General features: G+C 39.4%; 1 protein-coding gene across 8 annotated transcripts in view; it reads left to right on the top strand.

Moving 5' to 3' along the window:
* Positions 1 to 23,419, top strand: part of arhgef25b (Rho guanine nucleotide exchange factor (GEF) 25b) — a 33,347-nt gene extending 9,928 nt beyond the window's left edge. For 4 of the 8 annotated variants that reach the window (XM_085456570.1, XM_085456569.1, XM_085456568.1 and 1 more), the window contains exons 4-18: positions 10,325 to 10,647; positions 10,752 to 10,856; positions 16,417 to 16,538; positions 16,861 to 16,927; positions 17,066 to 17,169; positions 17,380 to 17,449; positions 18,068 to 18,157; positions 18,252 to 18,344; positions 19,037 to 19,087; positions 19,184 to 19,261; positions 19,363 to 19,554; positions 19,628 to 19,808; positions 19,899 to 20,104; positions 20,202 to 20,342; positions 21,973 to 23,419. In XM_085456570.1, coding sequence (XP_085312696.1) covers positions 10,325 to 10,647; positions 10,752 to 10,856; positions 16,417 to 16,538; positions 16,861 to 16,927; positions 17,066 to 17,169; positions 17,380 to 17,449; positions 18,068 to 18,157; positions 18,252 to 18,344; positions 19,037 to 19,087; positions 19,184 to 19,261; positions 19,363 to 19,554; positions 19,628 to 19,808; positions 19,899 to 20,104; positions 20,202 to 20,342; positions 21,973 to 22,074 — 1,925 coding nt within the window. In that variant the 3' untranslated portion in view covers positions 22,075 to 23,419. Of the gene's footprint in view, positions 1 to 1,212; positions 1,584 to 10,324; positions 10,648 to 10,751; positions 10,857 to 16,416; positions 16,539 to 16,860; positions 16,928 to 17,065; positions 17,170 to 17,379; positions 17,450 to 18,067; positions 18,158 to 18,251; positions 18,345 to 19,036; positions 19,088 to 19,183; positions 19,262 to 19,362; positions 19,555 to 19,627; positions 19,809 to 19,898; positions 20,105 to 20,201; positions 20,343 to 21,972 lie in introns of those variants that run through there. The other 4 variants (XM_085456574.1, XM_085456573.1, XM_085456572.1 and 1 more) reach the window with 4 other exon arrangements.
* Positions 23,420 to 25,075: the final 1,656 nt, after the last annotated feature.

Genomic DNA, 25,075 nt, shown 5'->3' with positions numbered 1-25,075 from the left:
TGTGTGAATGATGGTTTGCATGTGTGTGTGAAACTGTGCAGTTTGCATATAGTAAAAAATGAAGCTGTGTCAAATTCTTCTATTCCTTTTTTCTCCCCCTTCTTCATTGACTTTGTCCACATTTGGGATCATGCGAGTTTACCCGTAAATCTTCTTGAGTCACCGCTGCGAGCACGGACAGCTGTGCTCGTAAGATCATCTCGTCAAGAATACTTAATCTTGGCTTTGAGATTAAATCGGTCCGCCTCCATCTAGCTACCTCGGTGGGCTGTGTGCAGGATATTTTCATATGTTGGCTTTTCCACGGCAGTGCTTTGGTATCGACGGGTGGCGAGCGGGGAAGAGTAGGCTGTCATACTGATTTGAGAGAATGGTTTAGTTAAAAGTTTTGAAAACATAAATCGTAGATTAAGCTGAGAGTGCGGGCCCATTTGAGTAACTGGGGGTGCTTTTTTTTTTATAGACTTTAAACGAAATTATGACTGCTTGTGGTATTTCTTTTCACACTTTCTCACTTTTTCCCCTCTACTCCTGAAATACACAAATGTGGGTCGTTGATGTGTTTCCAAATCTGCAGCTTGTTGTCTCTTAGTAGGTTGTGATGGCACACAATGTGTTCTCAGCTTTTATTACTTTAGCTGAGTGATTTGTTTTAACTAAGAGTCCACGGTCTGCAACCTTTGGAGTCAAGTGGTGTTGAATAGTAGAAGTAGAATAGTTTTTGTAATCTGGAAGTGGGGAACACCTGAGATTAATTGGTAACAAATTTGTAGCAAATAGTTGTCAACATCAAAATTATTCAAATAAGCACTTCTTCCTTTGAAAAACATGATTTATAGTGTACTTTCTTTCTTGCTAACCCAGCCCAGACCAAACGTGGACCAGTCAACAGGCAGGCATTGCCTAATGAAAATGACTGTTTGCCTGTTCAGTGGAAAAGTTCATGCTCGTTGTTATTCATGCCTGCTAATGGTAAGCAGAGAGCAAACACTGATAATAGAAGCTGATGAAGGAGGTGTGAAGCGAGAGTGGATCAGGAGGGGAGGGGAGAGGCTGAGAGGAGGGACTGGAAAACAGATGCTGGTGCAGCAGCACAGCATGCTCGCTACCATCCCTCCCTCATCAGGGCCCCTCCCCTTCCCTGCCCCTCTGTCGCTCCCTCACTTACTTTTGGTCCCTCTCATAATCTTTGCCCACTATCTCCCAGCGCAGAGAGGCTCATAAGCCGAAGCCCTCAACAGCCTCTCTGGTTTTCCTGCGATTTGCCATCAAATCATGGGATAGTGGTGGAGTTTTTTTCCCCATCAGGTGTTGTTGCTCGAATTTGGAATATGGCTGTGAAGCTCTGTGTACACTTTTCCTCTCTCCTGCGGGGATTACCACAGAAATAGTGTGTGTGCATGTGTGCATGTGCTTCTGTGTGTGTGTGTGTGCTCAGCACTATGCCTATTTCTGATGGTGTTGAATGGACCGGCAGAAGTGCATCACCATGAGAGGGAGTCACCATCACCGAGGGTGTGGGTGTCAGCACCTGTTTAGAAAACTACTCAGCAAATGTGGCTGCTGCTTTGTCAAAGCCAGAGGTACGTAGAAGTTTTACTGCAGGTTTATTCATCTGTTGTTGCGGTGTCTGCAAGATGTTGCAGAGTGTTCATATTTTGTAATATGAGGAGATGCATTCAGACTCTGTAGTTTCACTGCAAAGTAAGAGCTTTTATTCAGTTATACAATATAATAAAGACCATCGATCCTTCCTCATTTACTTTTGATTTTTAATCTTTTAATTATTTGCATGTATCTTTCATCTGTTCGGTTTCGGGTAATTATTAATATTTTCCATTTCATTGTACGGGAAAACAGGAAACAGGAAAGTTTCAGGTGAAAAGTTATGCAAACTTTTCAACCAAAAATCTCTTCCCTCGACTTCACCTGTTAGAAGATCATCATAATCCTATGGATGGAGGTAAACTGCCAAGAAGGATGTTTTTCAAAAAAATTATCTGAATGTTACCTGCTTTTGGGATACTGAGACATTCCAAAATCAGTTGAGAGACATAATCTCGTTAGCGTGTCCTTGGTCCACCCTGGGGTGGAACCTGAAACATCTCCCTAGGAGGCACCCTAGCCAGATGCCCAAACCACCTTAACTGGTTCATTTTGATTGAGCTGAGCTCCTCCGGAATGATTGAGTTCCTAAGCTATCTCCTGACCTTGGAAGAGCCCAGATGCCCTTCGAAGGATACTCATTTCTGCTGCTTGTATCCACGGTCTTATTCTTTTGGTGACTACCAACAGTTTGTTATCCAAAGGTCAGGGCAGGACTGTAGATCAATCAGTTAATAAGCAGCTTTCACTTCACACTCAGCTGTCTCTTCACCACAACGATTCCCTCACTTGTGACCACAAGATACTCTAACTCCTCCACTGGGGGTAGCAACTCATTCTCACTGAGAACCATGCCCTCTGTCTGGGAAGTCCTAATTCCCATCCCAGCCTCTTCACACATACAGTACATACACCCCAGTGTGAGCTGGAGGTCATTGGTCAGTGAAGCTAACATGACCATAGGGTAAACCCTTTGCCCCTAAAATGTCATGTCCATACAAATTATGAACAGAATCTCTGACAAAGGGAAAGCATTTAAAGTCCTACACAACTGGGAGCTAGTCTTAATCCTTGGAATCTGGACCAAGCTCTCACAACAGTTATTCATGGACCAAATAGCACAGAGATATGCCTTTTCCAAATCAATAAGTTTAAACTTTAAACCTTCTGACTCAAAGGTTCAGTTAACAGACTGCTCTATCCAGTAACATGGTAAAAACCTTCCTAGGCTGAGGACTGTGATCCCCTGAAGCTGGAACATACTCTGCAGCACCCTCGCTTAAAAAGGGGGACCACCTCTTCGGTCTGCTAACCATTGGCACTATTTCAGAACTCCATGCAGTATTGCAGCAGATACATCGAGATGCTTGAGGATGTCAGGGCATATCTTATCCAGTTTTTCATACTGTGACCATGCGCATGAAAAAATGATCAAGGTCTGGCTGTCCTAGTATATTTAGGAAGTCTTTAAAACTACTACCACTATAACTACTACGATTACTACTGCTACTAATAACAGCTGTTTACATTTTGTCTTAAATATTGTCCGAGTGCACTGTTAGTAAATGACGTCTGCTGGGCCCAGCCTTGCTGTGGTGTGAGGTGTGAGCTCCTGGATCAGGGCCATGTTCTCAGAATACCCCCACTATGTCATTTACTAGTCCATGGCTTGATTTAGGGATGAAGGTGACTTGGTTAGATTTAAGAAAGCATTGTGGTTTGTGTTAAAATATGGCCCTTTGCATCATTGGAACATTTGCAACATTAACCTTGCACACTGAACAATAACACGTAAGGGTACTCGATGCATTAAAATTTGATGCCAAGGGGTTCTGACTAAGTCCTTATTTCATTATGACATGTTGTGTGGGTTGCTGTAGAAATTCCCTTGTTTTCTCGTTGGCTCAAATAATGAATCACTTCCACAAAAAGCCTTTGACAAACAAACTGCATTTCACTGGATTTCCTTATTTGTTTGATTAAGGATTAGTTTACTGAGATTAGGTGGATATGCCCATAGCCATGGCTAGAAAAGAAAAAAAATTCTCATCTGGTTGTTTCTCACGTTGGATGCATTTTTGAGTGCTGTTCTATGTAGAAAAAATCATTCCCCTAATACTGTGACACTGCCTCATAGCTAATGCGGCTGTAAATACACACATATTAAGACATGCACACACAAAGGCACATGCATAGACACAGAGCCATGTCCCACAACTGCAACCCTTAAATCCTCTGTTGTTCCAGTTGTTTCAGGAAGTGATTACAGGGCAGCTCTCCGCACTGTGGCAGACCCTGCAACCAGGCATGTAAAATGTGAAAATGAAAGCAGCGTTGCGTTGCCTCACTTTCTCACCTCCTGATTTCCTTTGGGATACTCATCTTCTTAGTGATGTGATTCCCCCCCCCCCCCCCCCCCCCCCCGCCACCCCCCTCTAGACATTTCTAAAAATATCTGTTTTCTATTTGTGGATTAGTCATAGATGACACTAAAACACTAACTGCTTTTTAACATCTTTAAACTCATGCCTTTTATTTATTCAGCATTTTTTTTTCTTCTCATTTTATAGTGTTTATCTTGTTTGGTATGGAGATTTCTCCTTTATTTTACAAGACCTCCTTCTTCTCCTTCACTCTGTGATCCTACTCACTGATTGCTCATTTCATTTGGCACAATGTCCAAGTGCTATTTATAAAGACAGAGAAACACTTCCAGTTAAAGTATTTTTGGGTAACTTGCTTGGAAATCTACAGTTTTCGGTGTGTCACCAGACATTCTTTCACTGTGGCGCAGAAACTGCCTTGATTAATAGCCAATTAGCCAGTGTGTGTGACATCATCCTTGCCAGCATGTGTAGAAGTAAACCCGATGAGTAACAAGCATGAAAGTGTCTAGTTTCACAGATCACCTCCATATACAGGAGTTTACACACTCACTTAGCCATCTTACACTTTTTTGGGTAATGGTATGTTTCCTGCTGAACTAAATGTCTGATTTTAACCAGATTTACATCACAGCATAAAGTTAAACAGTACCTGCAGCAAGGGAAGGTTTCAGTCTTCTCTAAGACAAAGCAGTTTTATTTATAGTGCATATTTTACACAAACAATGCCCTAAAATCATGGAACAGGAAACACGGTTGTGATATATTTCTACATCAGTGTTTGTTGGGAACCATTAGCTACACGATGCAAACAATAATGACGTTAGCAGGAACAGTGTGTGTAAGTAACCAGTATGAGTAAAAGCGGGTTAGTTCAAAGTTATTTTTTATTCTTAGGTAATCCAAGCACTGAGGGGAACCCACAGTCTGTGTCTTAAATCATCACTTATTGCACTTCATGTGTACAATAAGTTAATATCTTGCTGTAAGACTTTATGCAGGAAGTTGTGTACGTGCTGCTGACACACTGTTTTGTTCCACTGTGGATCTTTCATGGTTTGATATTGTAGTGAACTTCCCATGCAGAATTAATTTACACTCATGTAAAATTAATGTAATTCAAAATTCAGTTCAATTCAAGTTTATTTTGTAGCAATCCATGAGGTGCTTTTTACTGTAAGGCAAAGACCCTACAGTGTTACCAACAGTCAGACCACCCTTTATGAGCAAGTGACAGTGGGAAGGAACATCTCCCTTTTAAGAGACTTCTGGCAGACTCAGGGAGGGGCAGCTGTTTGCTGTGGTTGGTTGGAGGGGTGACAGGAAAGAAAACAGCAGAGAGAGAGAGAGCAGAGGGAGACGGGACAAAACAAACCTTGTGGGGGAAAAATGCATGTAGTGACTCGCTGCTGTGGTGTATTAACACATAGGGAGGGAAAATGGTGAGTGGAGAAGAAGTACTAAGAGGACCTGCAGCAGTCTGAGCCTATAAGAGCAGGATAACTAAAGGATGGCCTATGGTCACCTGATCCTGTTTCCTGGATGTCTGTTTCCTGAATCCAAACTGGGAGCTTGTTCCACAGGAGAGGGCCCTGATCGCTGAAGGCTCCGGCTCCCATCAACTTTTAGAAACTCTAGGAACCACAAGTAAACCAGCAGTCTGAGAGCAAAGTGATCAGTTTGTATAATATGGTACTATGAGGTCTTTATGAATTAAATAAACAGGGCTTTAAGTTGCGGCTCATGTCTAAACAGGTGTGTATTTTGTGCACAGGTAGGTCTCGATCAGATCCTGTTTAAATCTATTTTACTGGAATAATTATAACTTCATGCCTACATGATAAGTCGTCTTTGTGGCTAAGGAGTAAAAACACTCATTGGCATATAAACAGACATATTCCTCTCTGTGTATTGCACTGGATATATACTTCTGTGGGTGTACACAGAAAACATACACCTTGCTTGATTTGTATTTTTAATGACAGAAGAAGTATAAACTGAGACTGCAGTGATCATCATTTCTTCCATCAGCAGGAAGATAATGTGACGCACAGATGAATAATCAGCTCCCTCACATGACGCTTAATGAGATGAAAACACTGAAATAAATTAAATAAATGAAAGCGCATGTTGGCATCTGATTATTAAGAGAGATTTTCTATCAAATTATACAATCAATTTAATTTCCTGGATGGATAATACTTTATGATGTTAACTGTAACTTTAACTGTAATTAAGCGTTCAGTTATGTTGCAAAATGTTTAACATAATTTTTAAAGCATTAGAAAATTAGAATTAGATAATATGTACCGATTGCTGTCACTCACTGTGAGCCAGACATGGTACTAATTCAAAATATTTAAGTGAGTTATTTGAACACTCAGTTGCAAAAGTTATTCAGTTATTCTTTCTGTGCACACATCAAGGAAATGTGGTCAGTGCTGACACTGGTCAGGAGACTAACTATAAAACTAGAGAATGGGAGGACCTACACTTCTTTAAAGTGGAAAAACATCAAAGTAGCAAGTTAAATGCTCAAAAAAGGTCAATTGGCCTCCTTTTCCTTGATAACTGACTATGAATGACTCTCGATGTGATTCCAACTGGGGTAAGATTTGCTGACTCACTAGAAGCTTTAGAAATAATCCACAACTACCCAGATGGTCTACTCCAGTTCAGTGAGTCAGTTTCTGCCCTCACATATCAAACTCCATACTGTAGTAAAATGCACCAGAAAGGATTACTGTTGGAGTGAGTGACCCCTCCTTAATGTTTTGGTCTCATTTACTGTCATCTCCTTCCATCTGGGCATGGATGCAGAGAAAATTATCCTCTTCCAAACTCTCATCTATCCATGGATCTGTATGTTGTTGAGCATTTATGTTGTGAAACCACCTGAAAATAGTTGCTAATGTTACAGTTTAAATCAACAGGTTTTAAACTGAATATAAAACTATGTATTTAAAATAAAAATCTTATGTCTGTAATGTCTGAATGCGTGGATGCATTAGCAGCATGCATCCTTGCATGCACTTCAAACACTCCCTTAAGTCCTGATGGTGGTCCAGCTGTTGCTCTGTTGGAAAATGACACCTTACATAACAATTTTAAACAAACATGACCGGCTGAGTTGCTCAGCTCAGCGCTGATCTGGGTGTCAGAGAAGCCACTATGAATACTAAGAGTCATTTCAGGGTAAATGTTAGTGTATTTGCAGAAAAACGAGCAGTGATTTGTACATACCTCATTTTAACAGATGTTGGGGTGGTTGACAGCATTCATGAATGACCTTGATAGTTGTTTTTTTTTTTTATTTAAAAAAAAAAAAGGAGACCAGATGGCAGTCTCTGCTCGGGGTTGTTTGTAGTGACTCGTTTGAATTTGTTCTGTACTTATTTGGATCACATAGTTGTTGAGATGCTGATAAAGATGCTGCAGTCACTTAACTGATTGAAACATCTGCTTTGAAAATAAAAAAAATTAACTGAAAAAAACATCATTTTATACTGTGCGTGATTTTGGCTGTAGCACTCACCAGTGATGTGACTCTGCTGTGGTCCAGAGAACTAATATATGCATTCGTTATCCTAACTTGTCATCTTAGTAGTTTCCAGCTGACAGTGGGCAACATGCATGGTACACCCGGACAGGGTCGACATCTGCGACAGTACTGATGAGAAAGGGACACAGAAAAGCATCCAACCCATGAAGGCACAGTGAAAATATGCAAGCGTCAGTCAGATTTGAACCCTGAACTTGCTTGCTTACCGCTGTTCCACAGTTTGTTTGTTTGTTTTTAACATAAAGAGAAGAACGTTATAAACCTAATTGTTAGTACTGGATAATGTCTTCTAGCTGTTTTACTTCTTGTTCTCACCTTCTCATGCATCTATTTTCTGTGTTCTTCATCCTCTAAATTCAACTTGTTTTGGATTCACCATTATTTCTTTTACATTTCCAGACTCTTCCATTATTTTTGGTCAGCATGTTCATTTAGAATATAAGCAAGCTGTTGACAAGTTCATCTCTGAACGTGTCAACAATCCCAAACTCTAAACAGACACAAACACCTCCCCTCTGTCTAAATCATCCCATTACAGAAATCGGCTTGTGTTATTCACTGCACGAATAAAGCAGCAGACAATTGTTTTAGTATATAATCTTACTTGAATGCAGCCTCCATTAAATGTATTGTTTTGTTTTGTAGGATATCTTCATGCCGGCTGAAAGCATCAGTCGGTATCACTAATCGTGCAAATATCATGAATAGTGCATTTAATATTTGTCTGTTTTTGTACACAGGGAACAGTTTTTTTCCAGTCTTTTTTAAAATAAAAGGAGTTAAAATGGAACAGGAAAAAAAAATCCCACATGATTTAGTATTTTATTGTCAGTATGGTGTCTTGTTTAATGGCTGCATCAGGCAGTTTTGGCAAATGGCTGACCCAGTTTTCCACTGGCTTCTAGAAAGCTTGTTATTATGATTACAGCTTACATAAATGTGCTGACAGGGAAGAGTGGCTTCTGGGAAGAATCCAAAATGACAAAATGGGGCTCCTGAAAGATTTCATTTTGCTATGATCAGCAAAACAGAGTGAAATTTTAAGGTTGCAGCTCTTGATTAAAACCGTGTGGTTCACGATTTGATACCAGTTTCCACAGTGGAGAGACTTAAAGCTGGAAACAAGATCCAGCTGTGGTGTTAAACGGTGTCATCTCTGGTACTGGTCCAGGCTGAGCTGCTGACTGAGAACATTCAGTGCAAACATGATGATCTCAGTTGTGACTATTTTAAAATGCTTTAATTTGTGTTATCAGAAAGGTTTGATCCTATGAACATGATATATATCCGGGGGTCACTAGCTATATTTACCAGAAGAGTTCTGACATAGTTGCCACTTTATTTTTTTATTATTTTTTTTTAAAGAAAATGCTCTACAATGACAAGCTAAAACATTAGTTTTCCATGAAAATATTTAACTAACAATAAATAATATAACACGATATATAAACAAGTTCATTTGCTTCATAATGCCAACTTTAACTTTTTATACCTACTTTTTTAACTAAATGATGTGAATACTACTACACTACTACATCCCCAATTCCCCAAATTTGAGAAAAAAAATGCAATCATTTGTAAATCTCATAAGTGGATATTTTATTCACAATAAAACATTTTTTCGAATTTGATGGAAGCAGCGCATCTTAAAGAAGTTGGGACAGGAGCAACAAAAGGCTGGAAAAGTTAGTGGCCCTCAAACAGCTCACAACAACTGGCAACAGATCAGTTTTGGGACTGGGTGTAACAAGAGCATCTTAGAGAGGCAGAGTTCCTCGGAAGTAAAGATGGGCAGAGATTCACCAATCAGCAAAAAACTGCAATCTACAAATGGATGAACAATTTCAAAATAATGCTCCTCAATGTAAACTGTAAACAGTACGTAATATCATTAAAAGATTCAGAGGGTTTGGAGAAATCTTTGTGTGCAAGAGACAAGGCAGAAAATCAGTATTGGATGTTGTGTATTTTGTTCTTGGGCAGCACTGCTTTAAAAACAGGCATGATTCTGTCATGGAAATCACTGCATGGGCTCAGGAACACTTCCACAAATCACCGTGCCATCCACAAATGCAGATTAAAGCTCTGTGATGCAAAGAAGAAGTCACATGTGAATATGATCCAGGAACATTGCTGGCTTTTCTGGGCCGAAGTTCGCTTAAAATTGCCTGAGGCTACAAGGTGGAAACTGTTCTGTGGTCAGACAAATCAAAATTTGAAATTCTGCTTGGAAAACATGAAACAGAAGAGAGCAAGACCATGAAAAGCTTCTGATAGTATCCATGGTTTGGCAGCTTACTTTTATTTGACATTTTACACAGTGCTCCAACTGTTTTCTGGTGCTGGGTTTGTATTTCCTTTAATGCATAACAAAATAAATCAAATTATATAGTGTTGAGTAAAAGAATGTTAAAATAGGAGAGATCTTTTAAAAAAATGATTATTATTTTACAAAAGTATTGCTTTAACTACATTTTCCTGTGAATTTGCACAACAAATGCACGCAAATCAACTTTTACTATAACATTTCCAGTTGAATTTATTTAGCCTTTCCTTGTGAGAACAGACCAGCTCTGGTATTTAAAATCATTTAGTGCCCGTAGGTACAGTAGCTGCAGCTACTGAAGTTACAGTGTGGGATAAAGACAGGAAATTGAACATTTTTGTGCAGAATTCTGTCTGCAACATTTGACCTATGAGGATATACCCTGCAATTAGCTCCTGGACTTTATTCATGTTCTCTTCCCCCCCTTCTTTCTTGCTCCTTTTGCAGCAGAGTCGTACTCTGTGGCAGGCAGTGATGGCAGTATCACTCCCTCAGTGGGCTCTGTGCCTCACCAGGCCTCAGGCGGCTCCAGTCCCTGCTCGCACTCCTCGTCTGGAGGCTCACGGCACCCTGTCACCACTCTGAAGAAATGGCTTACCAATCCCGTCCGCAAGCTGAGCTCTGATGCCAGAAGTGGAGCGGGGAAAGGCGAGAAGCAGATGTTTGGGTCAGATGGGAGGCAACCAATGTTGATCCTTTCCCACACTGAAACTCAGCAAAGGCCTATGGAAGTGCACAATAACTACACCATCCTCACCTCTGGAGACACAGTTAGTATTTAAGACAGACATATAAACTCATTTATGGTACTGAGATATGCTATATTAGTATAATGATATATTTATTCCTAATTACAGTTTATTTTTGTTGCCAGGAGTGGAAAGATGGCCTGTTGAATCCAGCAGTTCATTCTCCTTTACATCCAGCTTCTCCGAGCTACTTATCGGACCTCCTGCAAGGCAGAAACGCACAGAGTCTAGTAATGATGTTACGCCTAACCTGTCTTTACACACCTATAAATGCAACTGATTCAAAGCCTCTTTCTTTCTCAGCAGTTAAACACCATAAATAGGTCTCATAGAAGTCATAAAAGTAACTCTGCTAGAAGCACACTTTTAAAATTCATCCATATCAGACACAGGCAGTAAATGTTTCTTTTGCATGCTGTGAATACAACCTGGTACATTGATGCACATGAAGAAAAAAACAACTAACAATTTTGTTGTGTATTTGTGCAATAAATACTTGAAAGGGTAGTTATGATGGTTCTCAGAAGAAGCAAGACCCAAACATAGGACACACAAGACACAGGGAAAACTCAAAATCCAAGAAAACAAATCCTGAAATGGGCAGAAAAAAGGAAAAAAATCCCAAAAGTGATACACTGAGAAATCTAGGAACAAACATGCGCACAAAAGCTTGACTATTATCCAGACAAGTCAGTCTGGTAAGTGAAACGTGGACAGCTGATGGCATATATTCTCAGGGGACTGACTGACTAATTGAATGCAGGTTGTCCAGAAAAAAACAGAACAAAGGTTGGAAGTACAACTGAGAGGTCGTAACCAAGGATAACAAAATAAAACAGGAAATAACTCACACAGTAAGCACAGCAGGAATGCCAAAACATGACAATACTAATTCATTTATTATTCCACGAGTTATCAGCCCATCATCGTCATCTAAATGATCTGTGTCACTTGTGGGCAGTTAAGGACTGAACATTGATCCACAACATAACACATTAAATGATGACTACGTTAGAGGTATAATTGAATTCACACACAAACATACATGTGTGCATGAAGAGCTTTGTATTCCAACCCATATTTGGTGATTTAAAAATCGGAAGTATCAGTCAATATTTTTGAATCTTTCATACATAAAAAACAATGAGCTCATTTCTTTAACATGGTGGCTCTATATTGTAGTGGTTTATGTATTTGCAGAACAAGCAAAAGACCCCGGAAGTAGACATAAACTCTTATTTTCCTTGGGGATTGCAACAGGAAAGGTATCTGGTGTAAAATATATATACATTTTTACATTTTTGTTGTTAACGAGTCCTTACTAAAATAATGTGACAATGCAATTTAAAAAATAGTCTTGTTTAATTGTCACAACAAGTTTGAATTACTCATTTACAGTCTACAGCACACTCTCTGTTGCTGCTAATTATATTCACAGTATTCACTCACTATTTCTTAAGGGATTCGCTAACTTAGCTTGTAGCCAACTTGGTAGCTGCATGGCCCTCTTGCACCTTCCTTCTGTGTGTCAGATGTTTAGTTACTCCTCGGTGTCCTTTAGTAATAATGATACTTGTAATAAATGTAGCCTCTTTGCAGTTTTTTTTGCAGGTAGCTTAGCCCCGTTAGCTCTCAGAAGATGCTGTAGGTATTACGGTTACTGCACTGCAGTTGTTTGTATCATATCTATATAACAGATTCCAATTTGTTCATGTAAATGGAGAGTCCTCTTCATACACTGACGTTAATTACGGAGTTCCACAGGGTTCAGTGCTAGGACCAGTTCTGTTTACATTATACATGCTTCCCTTAGGCAGTATCATCAGAAGGCATAGCATACATTTTCACTGCTACGCAGATGACACACACCAATTAGTTAAACTGCAGAAATGTCTTAAAGCAGGGGTGTCAAACTCAAATACACAGTGGGCCAAAATTCAAAACTGAAACAAAGTCGCGGGCTAACGTTAATATTTATTGAAATATATTTAATCCTCCAGATATAAGAATGAATCTTTTCTTATGGACTCAAACACGTAAAACTGAATATGGAACAAGCAAAGCTTTATACTAAACAATATATATATTAGCTGTATAATACCAGTAGGCCAGCTCTAATAGTAATTTGGTATGGCTTCGCGGGCCAAATGTAATTAGGCTGAAGGCCAAATTTGGCCCACGGGTCAGAGTTTGACACCTATGTCTTAAAGACATAAAGACCTGGATGGCCTCAAATGTTCTGCTTCTAAATTCAGATAAAACTGAGGTTATTGTACTCGGCCCTGAAAATCCTAGAAATGCTGTTTCTACTCAGATACTTACTCAGGATGGCATTACCCTGGCCTCCAGCAACATTGTGGGGAATCTTGGAGTCATTTCTGACCAGGATATCTCCTTCAGACTGCAGGTTTACTTGTGGCTCCTAAATAATTTAAAAGCAGAATGGGAGGCAGAGCCTTCAGTTTTCGGGCCTCTCTTCTGTGGAACCGGCTTCCAGTTTGGATTCAGGAGATAGACACACTCTCTACTTTTAAGATTAGGCTTAAAATTTTTCTTTTTAATAAAGTATATAGTTAGGGCTGGATCCGGTGACCCTGAATCCTTCTTTAGTTACGCTGCAATAGGTCTAGGCTGCTGGGGGATTCCCATGACGCATTGAGTCTTCTTCAGTCACCTTTTTCACTCACTATGTTTATACACCTCTCTTCATCTATTTTTTTTTGTTATTATTAATCTCTGGCCCTTTTCCACAGCATGTCTTTGTCCTGTCATCATTTACTCACGCCAACCAGTTGCATCAGATGGCTGCCCCTTTCTCAGCCTGGTTCTGCCGGAGGTTTCTTCCTGTTAAAAGGGAGTTTTTCCTTCCCACTGTCGCCAAAGTGCTTGCTCATAGGGGGTCATATGATTGTTGGGGTTTTCTCTTATTTCTTTGTACTGCTGTAGGGTGTTTACCTTACAACATGCAATGCCTTGAAGCAACTGTTGTTGTGATTTGGCACTATACAAAAGTTGAATTGAAATTCAATTAAAAGCTGGAATACACCCTTGACATGCCACCAGTCTGTAGTGGGGGGCTAGACATAGCTCTATAGAGTATCATTCAGATTTATCTTATGTTAGCTCCCTGATTAAAATGTAAGTTCTTAAAGTAATGGTTCTCCTCTGTTAGAGACTCTGCATGTGCCTCTCTTTCCTGCTCTCAGGCTGTGTGTCAGACTGTTGAGAAAGCCTAACAGAAAACAGCTTTTAGCCAGAATATGAGAACTGAACAACAGGAGTACACCTGCCAAGTGTTAAGAAGATCAGATGAAAGATTCTTGAGAAACACACACTCATATGCACACTCCAAGAGCCCTTCGTTTATTTTTTTTCCTCTGTGTATGTTACTAATTAAAGTATTTTGACTCTCGGACTGCAATTTGACAATCAAAAGAAAAAACAAGCAAAAAAAAAAAAAAAAAACTACCTAGATTAAGCATCAACAGACCTGTAACATAGCTGGGTATAAAAATAGCATCTTAAAGACGCAGTGGGTCACCAATTTGCAAAAACGTGTGGAAAAATTTCAGAATAATGTTCCTCAATGTAAAATTGTAAAGACTTATTGTAAAGAGATGAAATATGTCATCGTCTACAGTCCATAATATCATCAAAGGGTCACGGGACAAATCAGAATTGTGTGTACTATATGAAAGATAGGCATGATTCTGTCATGGAAATTACTGCATGGGTCAGGAACACTTCTAGAAAACATTGTCTGTGAACACAATCTGACTTGCCATGGATGGATTCAGTTTAAAGCTCTATCATGCAAAATCAAATCAATAGAAACTCCGCTGCCTCTTCTGGGCCATAAAAAACATTTTATTAGACAGATTTTAAGGCAAATGTTTGATTTGTGAATTAAACAATTAATTGGGCAATTTGTTGGTTAAGAATATATTTTAAAAACACAAAAAACAGTAAAGTCCTCTGCACTTTCCCACAGATTTTCCATGGAGTGTCTCTTGTTATTAAATCTTCTGATAATGTAATGCAGAGCTTGTAGCAGATAATGAATAACTTAAAGCATAATTACACTTACACTGCACATGTCTCCATCTACATCCTGCCCATATAAAAGCACTCCTATTCATATACACCACCTGACCTTTGTGCATTATGACTCAATTTTGCTGCATTTTTCATGTGCACGCTCACACACAAATAAATATATAAAAGCACCGACAATATTTCTCAGAAACCCTACACTGTACTGAGTAATCTTTGAGAGGGAGTGGAGTAGATTGAATCCTGTGGGCTTTCGTTGATCGCATCTGGAAGTAATTAAGTAAAGAAAACAGCCTTTAACAGGGTTAGGGTTGAGGGCGGAGTGCATGCCAAAATTAGAAGAAGAGCCTCAAAGGCAAGGTGAGAAACAGGTCTGTGGATGTTGGACAGTTCTCCAAAGATGACAGAGTAAAGTTTTGTAAGCTTTGCAAAGGTGATAAGAGGAATTTTTAAATGATTAAATTAATCCTTTAACTCATAAAGCACATTATTTTTCTTAATAAATGATTGCTCTCACTTTTAGCCTTTTTTTTAACTCATGGCCCTGCAGAAAAATGTCATTGCTTAGATACCTGTAGCTTCATATTTATTTTCAGTTATTAACTGTTTACTCTGCTGCTGCCTGGGTTACTATAAACAGTCTTACTGTCCCTTTAAAAGAGTAGTTTAATAGTTTGGAAAATATATTGGATACATGGTTTGTATGGTCAGTATAACAAACATCCAAAAGGCAGTTAGCCTGGCGCAGAGACTAGTAACAACCACTAATCACCAGCATGTATGAGCAGCTCCATAAATTTGTTTGCACTCAAAAAGTCTGGACACTGTCAGGTGAATCGGGCCAGGATATGGAAAGTTGGGATGTTGTGTAATACATTGTCTAAAGTAGTAGTGCTTTGTACATGTGCTACTTGTACTTGCTGCTTTTTCTTTCAGTAATTTGAATAAATTAGAAAATTAAACTGTTTGCTGGAGAAGCCGCTGAGCTGCTCCCTGATCTCAGAGCATTACCAGTTATCTGACAGCACAACAGCAAGTCATTGCAGAACAGAGCATCCCTGCAAACCAGTTGAGCTCCACACATTTGAATCATTCTCCAAATATAAAATGTACATTTGATCTACTTGACAACATGTTCTGATTCTGCAATAGGCTCTTGTTCACTGAGGCAAAAGATAAAAATTAGGATTCCAGTTAAATTCACATTAGATTACAGTGCTTTTAGGTGAAGAGTGATGTTTGTTACTTAACAGCTTTCTGTGCATTTTTCAGTTAGCAGGCTCTCAGTTACAGTATATGACTTGACAAACTGCTCATTATTAACCTTGCTGTCTGCCCAACACTCTCCTCAGCAGCACAGAAAATGTGCTTATTATTCTCAGGTTACTCAAAATTGCCCCACTGATGTGTTTCCCGCGGCGATTACTAACTGCTATACAAATAAACTTGCCTTGGATGTGCCGTGCATGAAGCCTAATGATTTTAGTGTGTGTGAATGGATTGCTCCACAGCATTGTGTTGCAGTGGGGGAAGAAGTAACAGAATTTTTAACTAGCATACAGATTAAAATACTGCTGTATCTACAATACTACTTGAATAAAAGTACCTAGAGTTACTTTTCTACTCTTTATTTCACAGTCATCCAGAGCTCTTTAACCAACTGACCTCTCTGATTGAATGTAATACTGTATGTTACAGAAATGCCAAAAGATGTTATGTTTTCCTTTTGTGTTTTAGAGTCAAAGCATCAACACTCTGCAACGGGAGGACAGCTGTACTGTAACCGATGACTCAACCAGCCAGTGTTCTGGTACAGTGGACAGTGAAGAAGAGAGAAACATTGCTTTAGAGAAGAGCATGTAAGTCTAAAGCATTATACCAAATACTGTAACTTCTCTAACTTCTTTATCCCCTCGGGATTGCTGAGGTCCATGGACCAGCTGCTCCTGGCAGTCCCAAAAGCCCCTTTGAAAACCACGGGCAATTGTCCGATTTCAATTATTTCCCCCAAATTGTGGAATGATCCCCTTGCTCTTTTATCATTTTTCCCTTTTATAGATAAAGGCTATGTGTTTGCCCTTGTTTCATGCCTTTATGCTGAGAGAACTGTGACTAACTATGATTGATATTTCGCACAGAGCCCTGAGATCATCATCATGTTTTTTAATGTTTGTCTTTCAGATACGTGCTAACAGAGCTGATAGAGACAGAAAGGCTATATGTTGAAGATCTTGGACTTATAGTGCAGGTATGCCTCACCTCAAATGATCTACTTATTTGTATTTATGTAAGAAACACCTGACATTGCTTAATTTGTACCAAAAGCAAAGGAGTTTATTTCCCGTATAGAAATAAGCAACTTAGATACATGTTTGTGTTTATACAGGGTTACATGGCCACCATGGGTAATCAGGGCGTTCCTGAGGACTTGAGAGGAAAGGACAGGATTGTGTTTGGAAATATCCACCAGATCTATGACTGGCATAAGGAGTGAGTCAGAATGTCTCCCCCCTGAGTTCCTCTGAATATGAACATCTCTTATGTTTAACAAGTTTTCCCCCTAAACTTTTCATGTTTCATAGCTGTTAAGCATGTGTCATACCCCCTGCTGCTGTTTGTTTCCTGCCTCTGAGTACGTGTGTGTGTGTGTTTGGCTGGTTGGCTGCTTTTGCCTGACCTTCTGTGCTTCGTGTCACACAGTTATTTCCTGGGAGAGCTGGAGAAATGTGTGGGTGATCCAGACAGCCTGGCCCGGCTCTTCATCAAACATGTGAGCCTAAAGATCAGTGAGAGACTAGTGTCCTTTTTTTTTCTCAGTCTGAACATTTAGTCATCACAGTCCCCAGTGATGTAATGCCTCGGCCTGCTGCTGTGCAGATGTGTTTTCTTTTTGTAGATCAGCTGACTGCAGGTGCAGCTGGTAAATAACAGGCAGCAATCAGTGTCGAAGACGCTTCCACTGAGACCCTGCTGTTTGTAAAAAGGAGCTGAATCTACACCTCTCTGAGCTCTATTAAATTTTTTTGTTGTTTTTACTCTAAACTTCAGAAGATTTGATGATCATCATTGCAAACGGCAACATTAAACACAAAGAAAGCAACTTTTATTTTGTGTTTTGATGTAAAACATCAAAATGTGGAGAAACTGGAAGGGTGTGGAAAACGATTATTGGCACTTTACAGTCGAGCATCCGTATCGCTGTGCTACAGCAGGAATATAAACAGAATAAACTCATAATTTTGATTTGATTTTCGATCCAAACATCTTTATTTCTTTAAGTTTCTGCAGCATGTCTAATTCAGCTTTGGACACTAAGGTGTAATTCTTACCCTGCTCATTGCTCCACACTTATTTGTAATAATTTCCATTATCCCTCTTCCACTTCCAGGAGCGGCGTCTTCACATGTATGTGGTTTACTGTCAGAACAAACCCAAGTCCGAGCACATTGTCTCTGAATACATCGAGACATACTTTGAGGTGAGAGCCCAATGGTCTCTGTCCGCAGAGATGACTTTTTCAGCCTAAAAAACCCTTGTTTTTCACATTTCTTTCCATTTTTGTCTTCTGACAGGATCTCAGACAACAGCTGGGTCACAGGCTGCAGCTCAATGACCTGCTTATCAAACCTGTTCAGAGGATCATGAAGTATCAGCTACTGTTGAAGGTTTGCTACTTAAAAAGATGACCTATTCACTTGCATGGCACCTGCTACATGTTAATATTAAAATAATCTGTCATTCGTTTGATTCAGGAAACATCAAAATGATCAAAATATTAAATAGTAAAAGGGTTAATTTACTTAAATTAAAACGTTCACAACTGAAAATTGTGAGTAGGCTCTCAGCAACCTTGCATACAACTAGCGGGTAACCAGTTGAGTCACGTTCTCTATTGCAGAAAGATGTCTTGCGAACGAGTTGTACTCAGGCTCATGCTGATTGCAACTTATTGAAAATCCATTTGCTTTTATAAATTAGAGGGCAGCTATTTAAAAACCTTCTCCAATCTGTCTGAGAGTGGTTGCAGAGGGAGATTAAGATTATTTTGAGACAGTTTCCTTCAATCCAGGTGACCTGTGCGTTCACTTTGCACAGGTCCAGGTGACCTGTGCAAAGTGAATGCAAAAGGTTCGGCAACTGGTTGCAAACAGCTGTCACCCAGTTTTTTGCAACCGGTTGCCAAATATGAAAAATTAAATTCAGCCACTGATTTTGATCCTAGTCACAAGGAGGTTTTTATTATACTGAACCATTATAAGTCCTTATTTCCTTACTTTATGTTACAGTTTTCTATTCAAGTTGTTTCAGTTTATTTTATGAAAATTAAAATAAATCTCTTATTGACTGGCACCTTCAGGACTTCTTGAAGTATTACAGCAAAGCTGGGAAGGATGTGGAGGAGCTGCAGGTACGAGCTCATTATGAAATGGAAACTCCAATAAAATGCTTTATCATTTCAATCGCACACTAAAATTATGTTTTCACTGCTATCCATCTGACTCAGAGAGCAGTGGAGGTTATGTGTTTTGTGCCAAAACGATGTAATGATATGATGAATGTGGGAAGGCTCCAAGGTTTTGAGGTAAGATCCGCCGTTTTTTTAATGTGTTCTTAAAAAATAAGACGCATATCCGGGATGACTTGTGTTCTTTGACAATGGTATATGATATATGTACTGCTCAGGGGAAAATCACGGCTCAGGGGAAGCTGCTCCAGCAGGATACCTTCTCCGTCAGCGAGCAGGAAAGTGGCTTCCTGTCCAAAGCGAGGGAGAGGCGGGTCTTCCTGTTTGAGCAGCTGGTCATCTTCAGTGAGCCAATTGATAAGAAAAAGGGTTTCCCTTTGCCGGGGTACACCTTTAGAAACAGCATCAAGGTGAGATTATATTTGAGTGCTGAGTGTTGAGTGCTTTTGTTAATGTTCAAAATGAGCATGTTGTGTTTTGCAGGTAAGCTGCCTTGGTGTGGAGGAGCACTCTGAAGAAGATCCCCGCTGTCTGGTCCTGACTTCTCGAGGCACTGACGGCAGTGTGACGCGCTTCATCATGCAGGCATCATCTCCGGATATACAGCAGGCTTGGCACAGTGATGTGGTCCAGATATTAGAGACTCAGAGGAACTTCCTTAATGGTACCGGAGCTCAGTCTTTCTTCTATACGACTGTTGATTTAAGAGTTTGGTCTGTCTGAATAATGCAACATATCTTCCTGTCTGCTGCAGCTCTTCAATCTCCGATAGAATACCAACGGAGGGAAAGTAAGTCAAACAGCCTGGGCAGGAACACAAAGTCTCCATCTACATCAGCATCTGGCCTGTGGCCTCACTCCTCAGCATCCGTGGACAGGCGTCAGCAGCCCTGTTTTCTGTCTTATAACACCTCCTTGCCCTCTATGCATTCATCCCAGCACAGCCCGGCCTCGCAAACGGTGCGTGTGAAACAGCAGTGCTCACCATCATATTTATGCACAAACATGCATCTGTATTTTTCTCACGATTTAACTTTGACTTCTTTGTCTCTTTAAGGTGTCTAACCCTTGCGTGGTAACAGTTTGTGCAGCTCATCCCTCACTTTCCTCCCCCATGCAGCTCAGTCTGTGCTCAGAGGTGAGACGTGACTGTGGCACATCCAATGGCCTGGCTCCCTGCAGCTATCACAGCCTGCAGGTAAATAATACACAACACTGACTGACCTCAGTTATTTAACAGATGAGGCATCTGCCATGCTGATAATTTATTCTTCCTGAAAGAAAATACAGTAAAAGTTGTTTACGGTCTATAGTTATGCACTGGTGTCATCAATGAACATTTAAAGTGTCTATTTGAACCCAAATTATCTGTATAGGTAGAAATTCACATTTAACGATTACATTTGCAGGCAGCCAATTGAGTCGGGTCCCTTTGAGCTGTGGTCATTGGTCAAAGACTCATTCAGACTGATGGCAAAATGTCACAAGTCTGTCTGCATTTATAAATTAGCAGGTTTTTTTTGCAAAATTTCAACAATGTCTCTAAGAGTGATTGCAGTCCGTCCAAGTCAGACTGCAACTGTTTGCAGAAAGATCCAATCAGTCGTCTGGACAATTGCCCTGTCATCAAAGGGATGGTGAATGTGCACAACCATCAAGCTCTGGGCAGCCATTTAGTCAACACTAGTTGCAGTCGGCTGCAGAATGTGATATAATTCAATGCAGTCAGCATTTCTAAATAAAATAAAGTGATGTAGATCAGCTCTGTGGAGCTGGTCTGTGTGCGTGGACTGAGGCTGTTTGTTGTGGCGATCACTGATGGTGATGGGAAATGACTCTCTGTATGCCTTTGTGAAAATATCCTGTTGTTGTTACTGCATGGATTTACAAACCTGGTTGACCTAACCTGCAGCCAGTTTATGGAAAACCCGTTGACCTGCTCTTTTATCTCATTCATTCAGACTTCCACCAAGAGGAGGAAGCAGTTTGATTACAATACTTATTAGACGTGCTGATCTGGCCTGATTCCACAAAGTTGTTCTTGTCCTCTTGGCTTGCTCTTTGTGTTTTGGATCAGCTGTGTTTCTATTGTGCTTTAAATGCACAAGAAAATAAAATAAAAGTTTCCTATCTACCTTTTCACACAGCCTTTATCACACATGTCATGCATGATTCCTGACTCCGTGCCATTTTTATGTAACAGCTTCTTAATTACATTTATGTAAAGAAAGTCACTGAGTACCGGTTCATTTTTCATTACTGATGAAGTAACTGCACATAACTTTTGCAGCCCTATTCTCCTAGATCCAGGCTAAAAGAGCAGAGGTGACAGGGCCTTCATAATCGGTGCAACAACTGACCTTTTCACATATGATTTACCTAATGACTAAAAAACCCCTATTTGTTCTTGCTTGCTTTGAGTTCTACTTGAGCAGGGTTTCCTGGCTTTTTATTATGCAAGCATAGCCTTATTTACTTCTCGTATTACTTTAATTGATTAAAGTTTCTATTTTTAAAATGTATGTTTATAGTTTTTTTTGTGCATACTGTATTAAATAATTTAACAATTTTTGTTTAAATTACCTCAAATTTACCTCAAGTGGTGAAAACAAATCACTTTATTCTGCAAATGCTAATATTACAGCCTTAACAGCACAATTCTTTTATCTCCGTGTTATTTTTAAAGTTTGCCTTTTCAGTCTTATTTTGCAAATGTACTAAATTACACTGATGCCAGAATCAATCACCTGATTAACAGGAAGCCTTTGAAAATCTGCAGTGTGTCTTTGCTTCAAATGCCAGTGTAAAAATTGCCTATTTCCTCTCAGGGTGTGCCCGCCAGTTTCCAGACGATCACATTTAAGGACGCTGGGACTTATTCAGCGCATCAACTAAATAACTTGGATCAGCTCAAGGAGAGCGAGCAATAATGCGCTGCAGTGTCACATGAACTCAGTTTACCCTTCTGGAGCTGGAGTACCTCGACTAGGTCTGACTGCCAGGACACTTTGTTCCACTCATGTACACAAGCTGTCCGAGTCTGCGCGTCTCTGTTTTCACATATTGTCTCATATTTCCTTTAGGCTTATGATGTGGGGACTATTCTAGTGAAGTTACTTTGGTGTGACTGTATTCATTTGAGTGCATCTGCATATACATTACCAATCAGCTATAACATTAAAAACAAGATGAACCGAACAATTCCGATCATCTCTTGCAATGCAAAAACCTGCTGCGAAGCCTTAGGTGCTGCCATTCATCTGGATGTTTCTTCCACCTTATTAGCGAAGCAGCCTCTTCCAGCTGGACAGTGCACAATACGCACTGCAAAAACTGGACGTAAAGTCAGATTTGTTGACTTGGCCTCCAAACTTTACCCATTCTGACTGAGGATCTGCACGAAGGCACGAGAAAGCCCCGTCCACAGGCAACACGTCCATTCCACAGAACACAAAGTTTTCCACAGACTCAGTGAACCTGCATCCATGCCTCCAAAGCTGGGATGCCAAATTTGTTTTACATTGAGGGGGCACATATAGCCCACTTTGATTTCAAGTGGGTTAGGTTTATCTACACATTTAATGCCTGTGATATCTTAATATAAGAAAAAAGTGCAATTTCAAAATTTTGTCTCAGTTTTTCTGCTTGATTAAAAAAAATGTTGCCATAAGACATGAACTAATTTTATCAGGATGACTTTGGGGTTAAATTGTAAGAAATAATTGTGTAAAATTACAGAAAAAGTTCTGGTACCTCATTTCCTTGACTGTCCTGTAATTATAAAACAGAACATTGTTGTTAATTCACATTTTTAGAATTATTTTATTATTATTGTTTTTAATGTGGACCCATTATAAAACAAACAAACAAGAAATGTTTTAAGAGTAGACATTTAAGAGTAAAAAAAAATGGGGGCAAACAAAAATTCTGTTTTTTTCTAATTGTTAATACTTTAGTGTAGCATGAATGCAGGAGGGCAGTCCTTATCAGCAGAAAAAGCTGTTAAATATACCAAAATAGAGTTAAAAGTCGAGACTACGCCCTCTTTCACATTATCCAGTAGACCAGATTGGTGTCTGTGTCAGGAAGATTCTGGCCCCCAGGCCTTATGTTTGACACCCTTTCTCCAAAGAGGTCATTTCACTAAGCAGGTTATTTTAATGTTTTGGCTGATTGGTGTAAATGCAGGCATATATTTCCTCTCAGGGTGTGCCCGCCAGTTTCCAGATATATATATATATATATATATATATATATATATATATATATAGATATATATATATATATATATATATATATATATATATATATAGATATATATATATATATATATATATATATATATATATATATATATATATATATATATATGTATATGTGTGTGTGTGTACATGAAGTGTATATATCTGTGTCACCACAGAGACTGTGCTTCACGGTGTTTATGTATTCATTTCTTCCTGTTTCCTTTGAAAATTCTTTGATGGATCTTTGCATAATGCGTAATATTTTCACAGGAGACCAATTCCACTTTATTCCCACAGAGAACTGAGATCTTAAATCCCTCCTCAAATAACTGTATCCATGAAATTGCCAAGTGACCGTAAATCCCAGTTATAGTCCAGGATCTCAATCCACACGAGTTATGTGTATCCCTGCAGTCCCTGGAGATTAGCGAATAGCTGTGCTTTCTGTCTGGTGGCCTGTTTTAACCCTGCCATTGTCAGTCTTATCTGAACTAAACATGTTTGTGGACTTACACAAAGCTTGTCATAACCAAGCAGAGAGAGGAAAAAGGGAACACAGATAAAACCGAGGTGCTCATTCGTCATTGTCGTCTTGAATGTAAATAATTTTGTGTTGGATCATATCGGTGAATCTCGTGCTGTCCTGATACACTCGTGGAATTAAAGAAGTTGTTCAGATATTTGTTATCATCATTTTTAGTTTTTCACTTCATGTGTCTCTTTTAGCGTCTCCTGACTGTTGTGTGTCTCTTGTTATTTGGACCCATTGAGTAACTTGTTCTCGATATTTGCTTTGGCCCTTGTGCCTATGAGGTCTCAAGGCTGATAGGTCAGTTCATTTATCCTTCCATGTTTCCCGTCTATTTTAAATATAAATGACCCATTAAAGCATAGTTGCTGGGAAATATGAATTATTTCCATCTTAAACCAACAGTCTGCAATCGATCAGTCAGAGTGTAAGTCAGCAGCTATTTCCTGTCATTTATTGTCTTTTCCATGAATTAGTTTTCCTAATACAGGCCAGAGGACCCCTTCCTAGCCTCATTATAATGTGCAGTGTATAACTTAATGGATGCCTTTGGTCGCTATCCAGAAGATTTATGTTCCCAAATGTGTAATAATCAGGTTGTTTTGTCTTGTTTTTATAAGATTATTTAAAAAGAAAATCCAAACGAAACATCGAAGCTGCACACAATCTGATCTCTGGTCTACAAAGCAGGGAACCAGATGGTGCTTAGCACCCTCTAGTGGAGGGAAATGCTCATCATTATGAATTAAAGAGTGAGTCACAATGTGAGCTCTTTAATTTACCAGTTTACAAGTCAAATATTTTATATTATGATTAATTATATGGTCTAACTAATTAATTATTATATTTTTATATTAAAAATTGCAGCTGGGTCTATACACATACATATAAACAGAATTTTTATACAGTAAGCAAAATCATGAAAAGGCATAAACTCGTGCTGCTGGCACCTGCTCTACACTTCTGAACATAAAAAATTTCAGTACTCCAAGCAAAAGACTGCCTGAAATTTCTGCATCACACAGAGGCCATTTGTCCTTCAGTCATCTGACTATGTGACACACAACATCCTAGTGGTCTCGTTGTTCATTTGCATTGCATAGACTCACACTGCCTCATCTTTTACATGTTTGTCTGCTTGTTTAACATCTTAATATT

This window comes from Copadichromis virginalis, linkage group LG5, assembly GCF_057382275.1.
Source record: "Copadichromis virginalis isolate Kocher_CV1m ecotype Utaka linkage group LG5, C_Virginalis_male_GT1.1, whole genome shotgun sequence".
NCBI lineage: Eukaryota > Metazoa > Chordata > Actinopteri > Cichliformes > Cichlidae > Copadichromis > Copadichromis virginalis.
The sequence above is the reverse complement of the archived record's forward strand: the minus strand, read 5'-3'. Positions and strand labels throughout refer to the sequence as shown.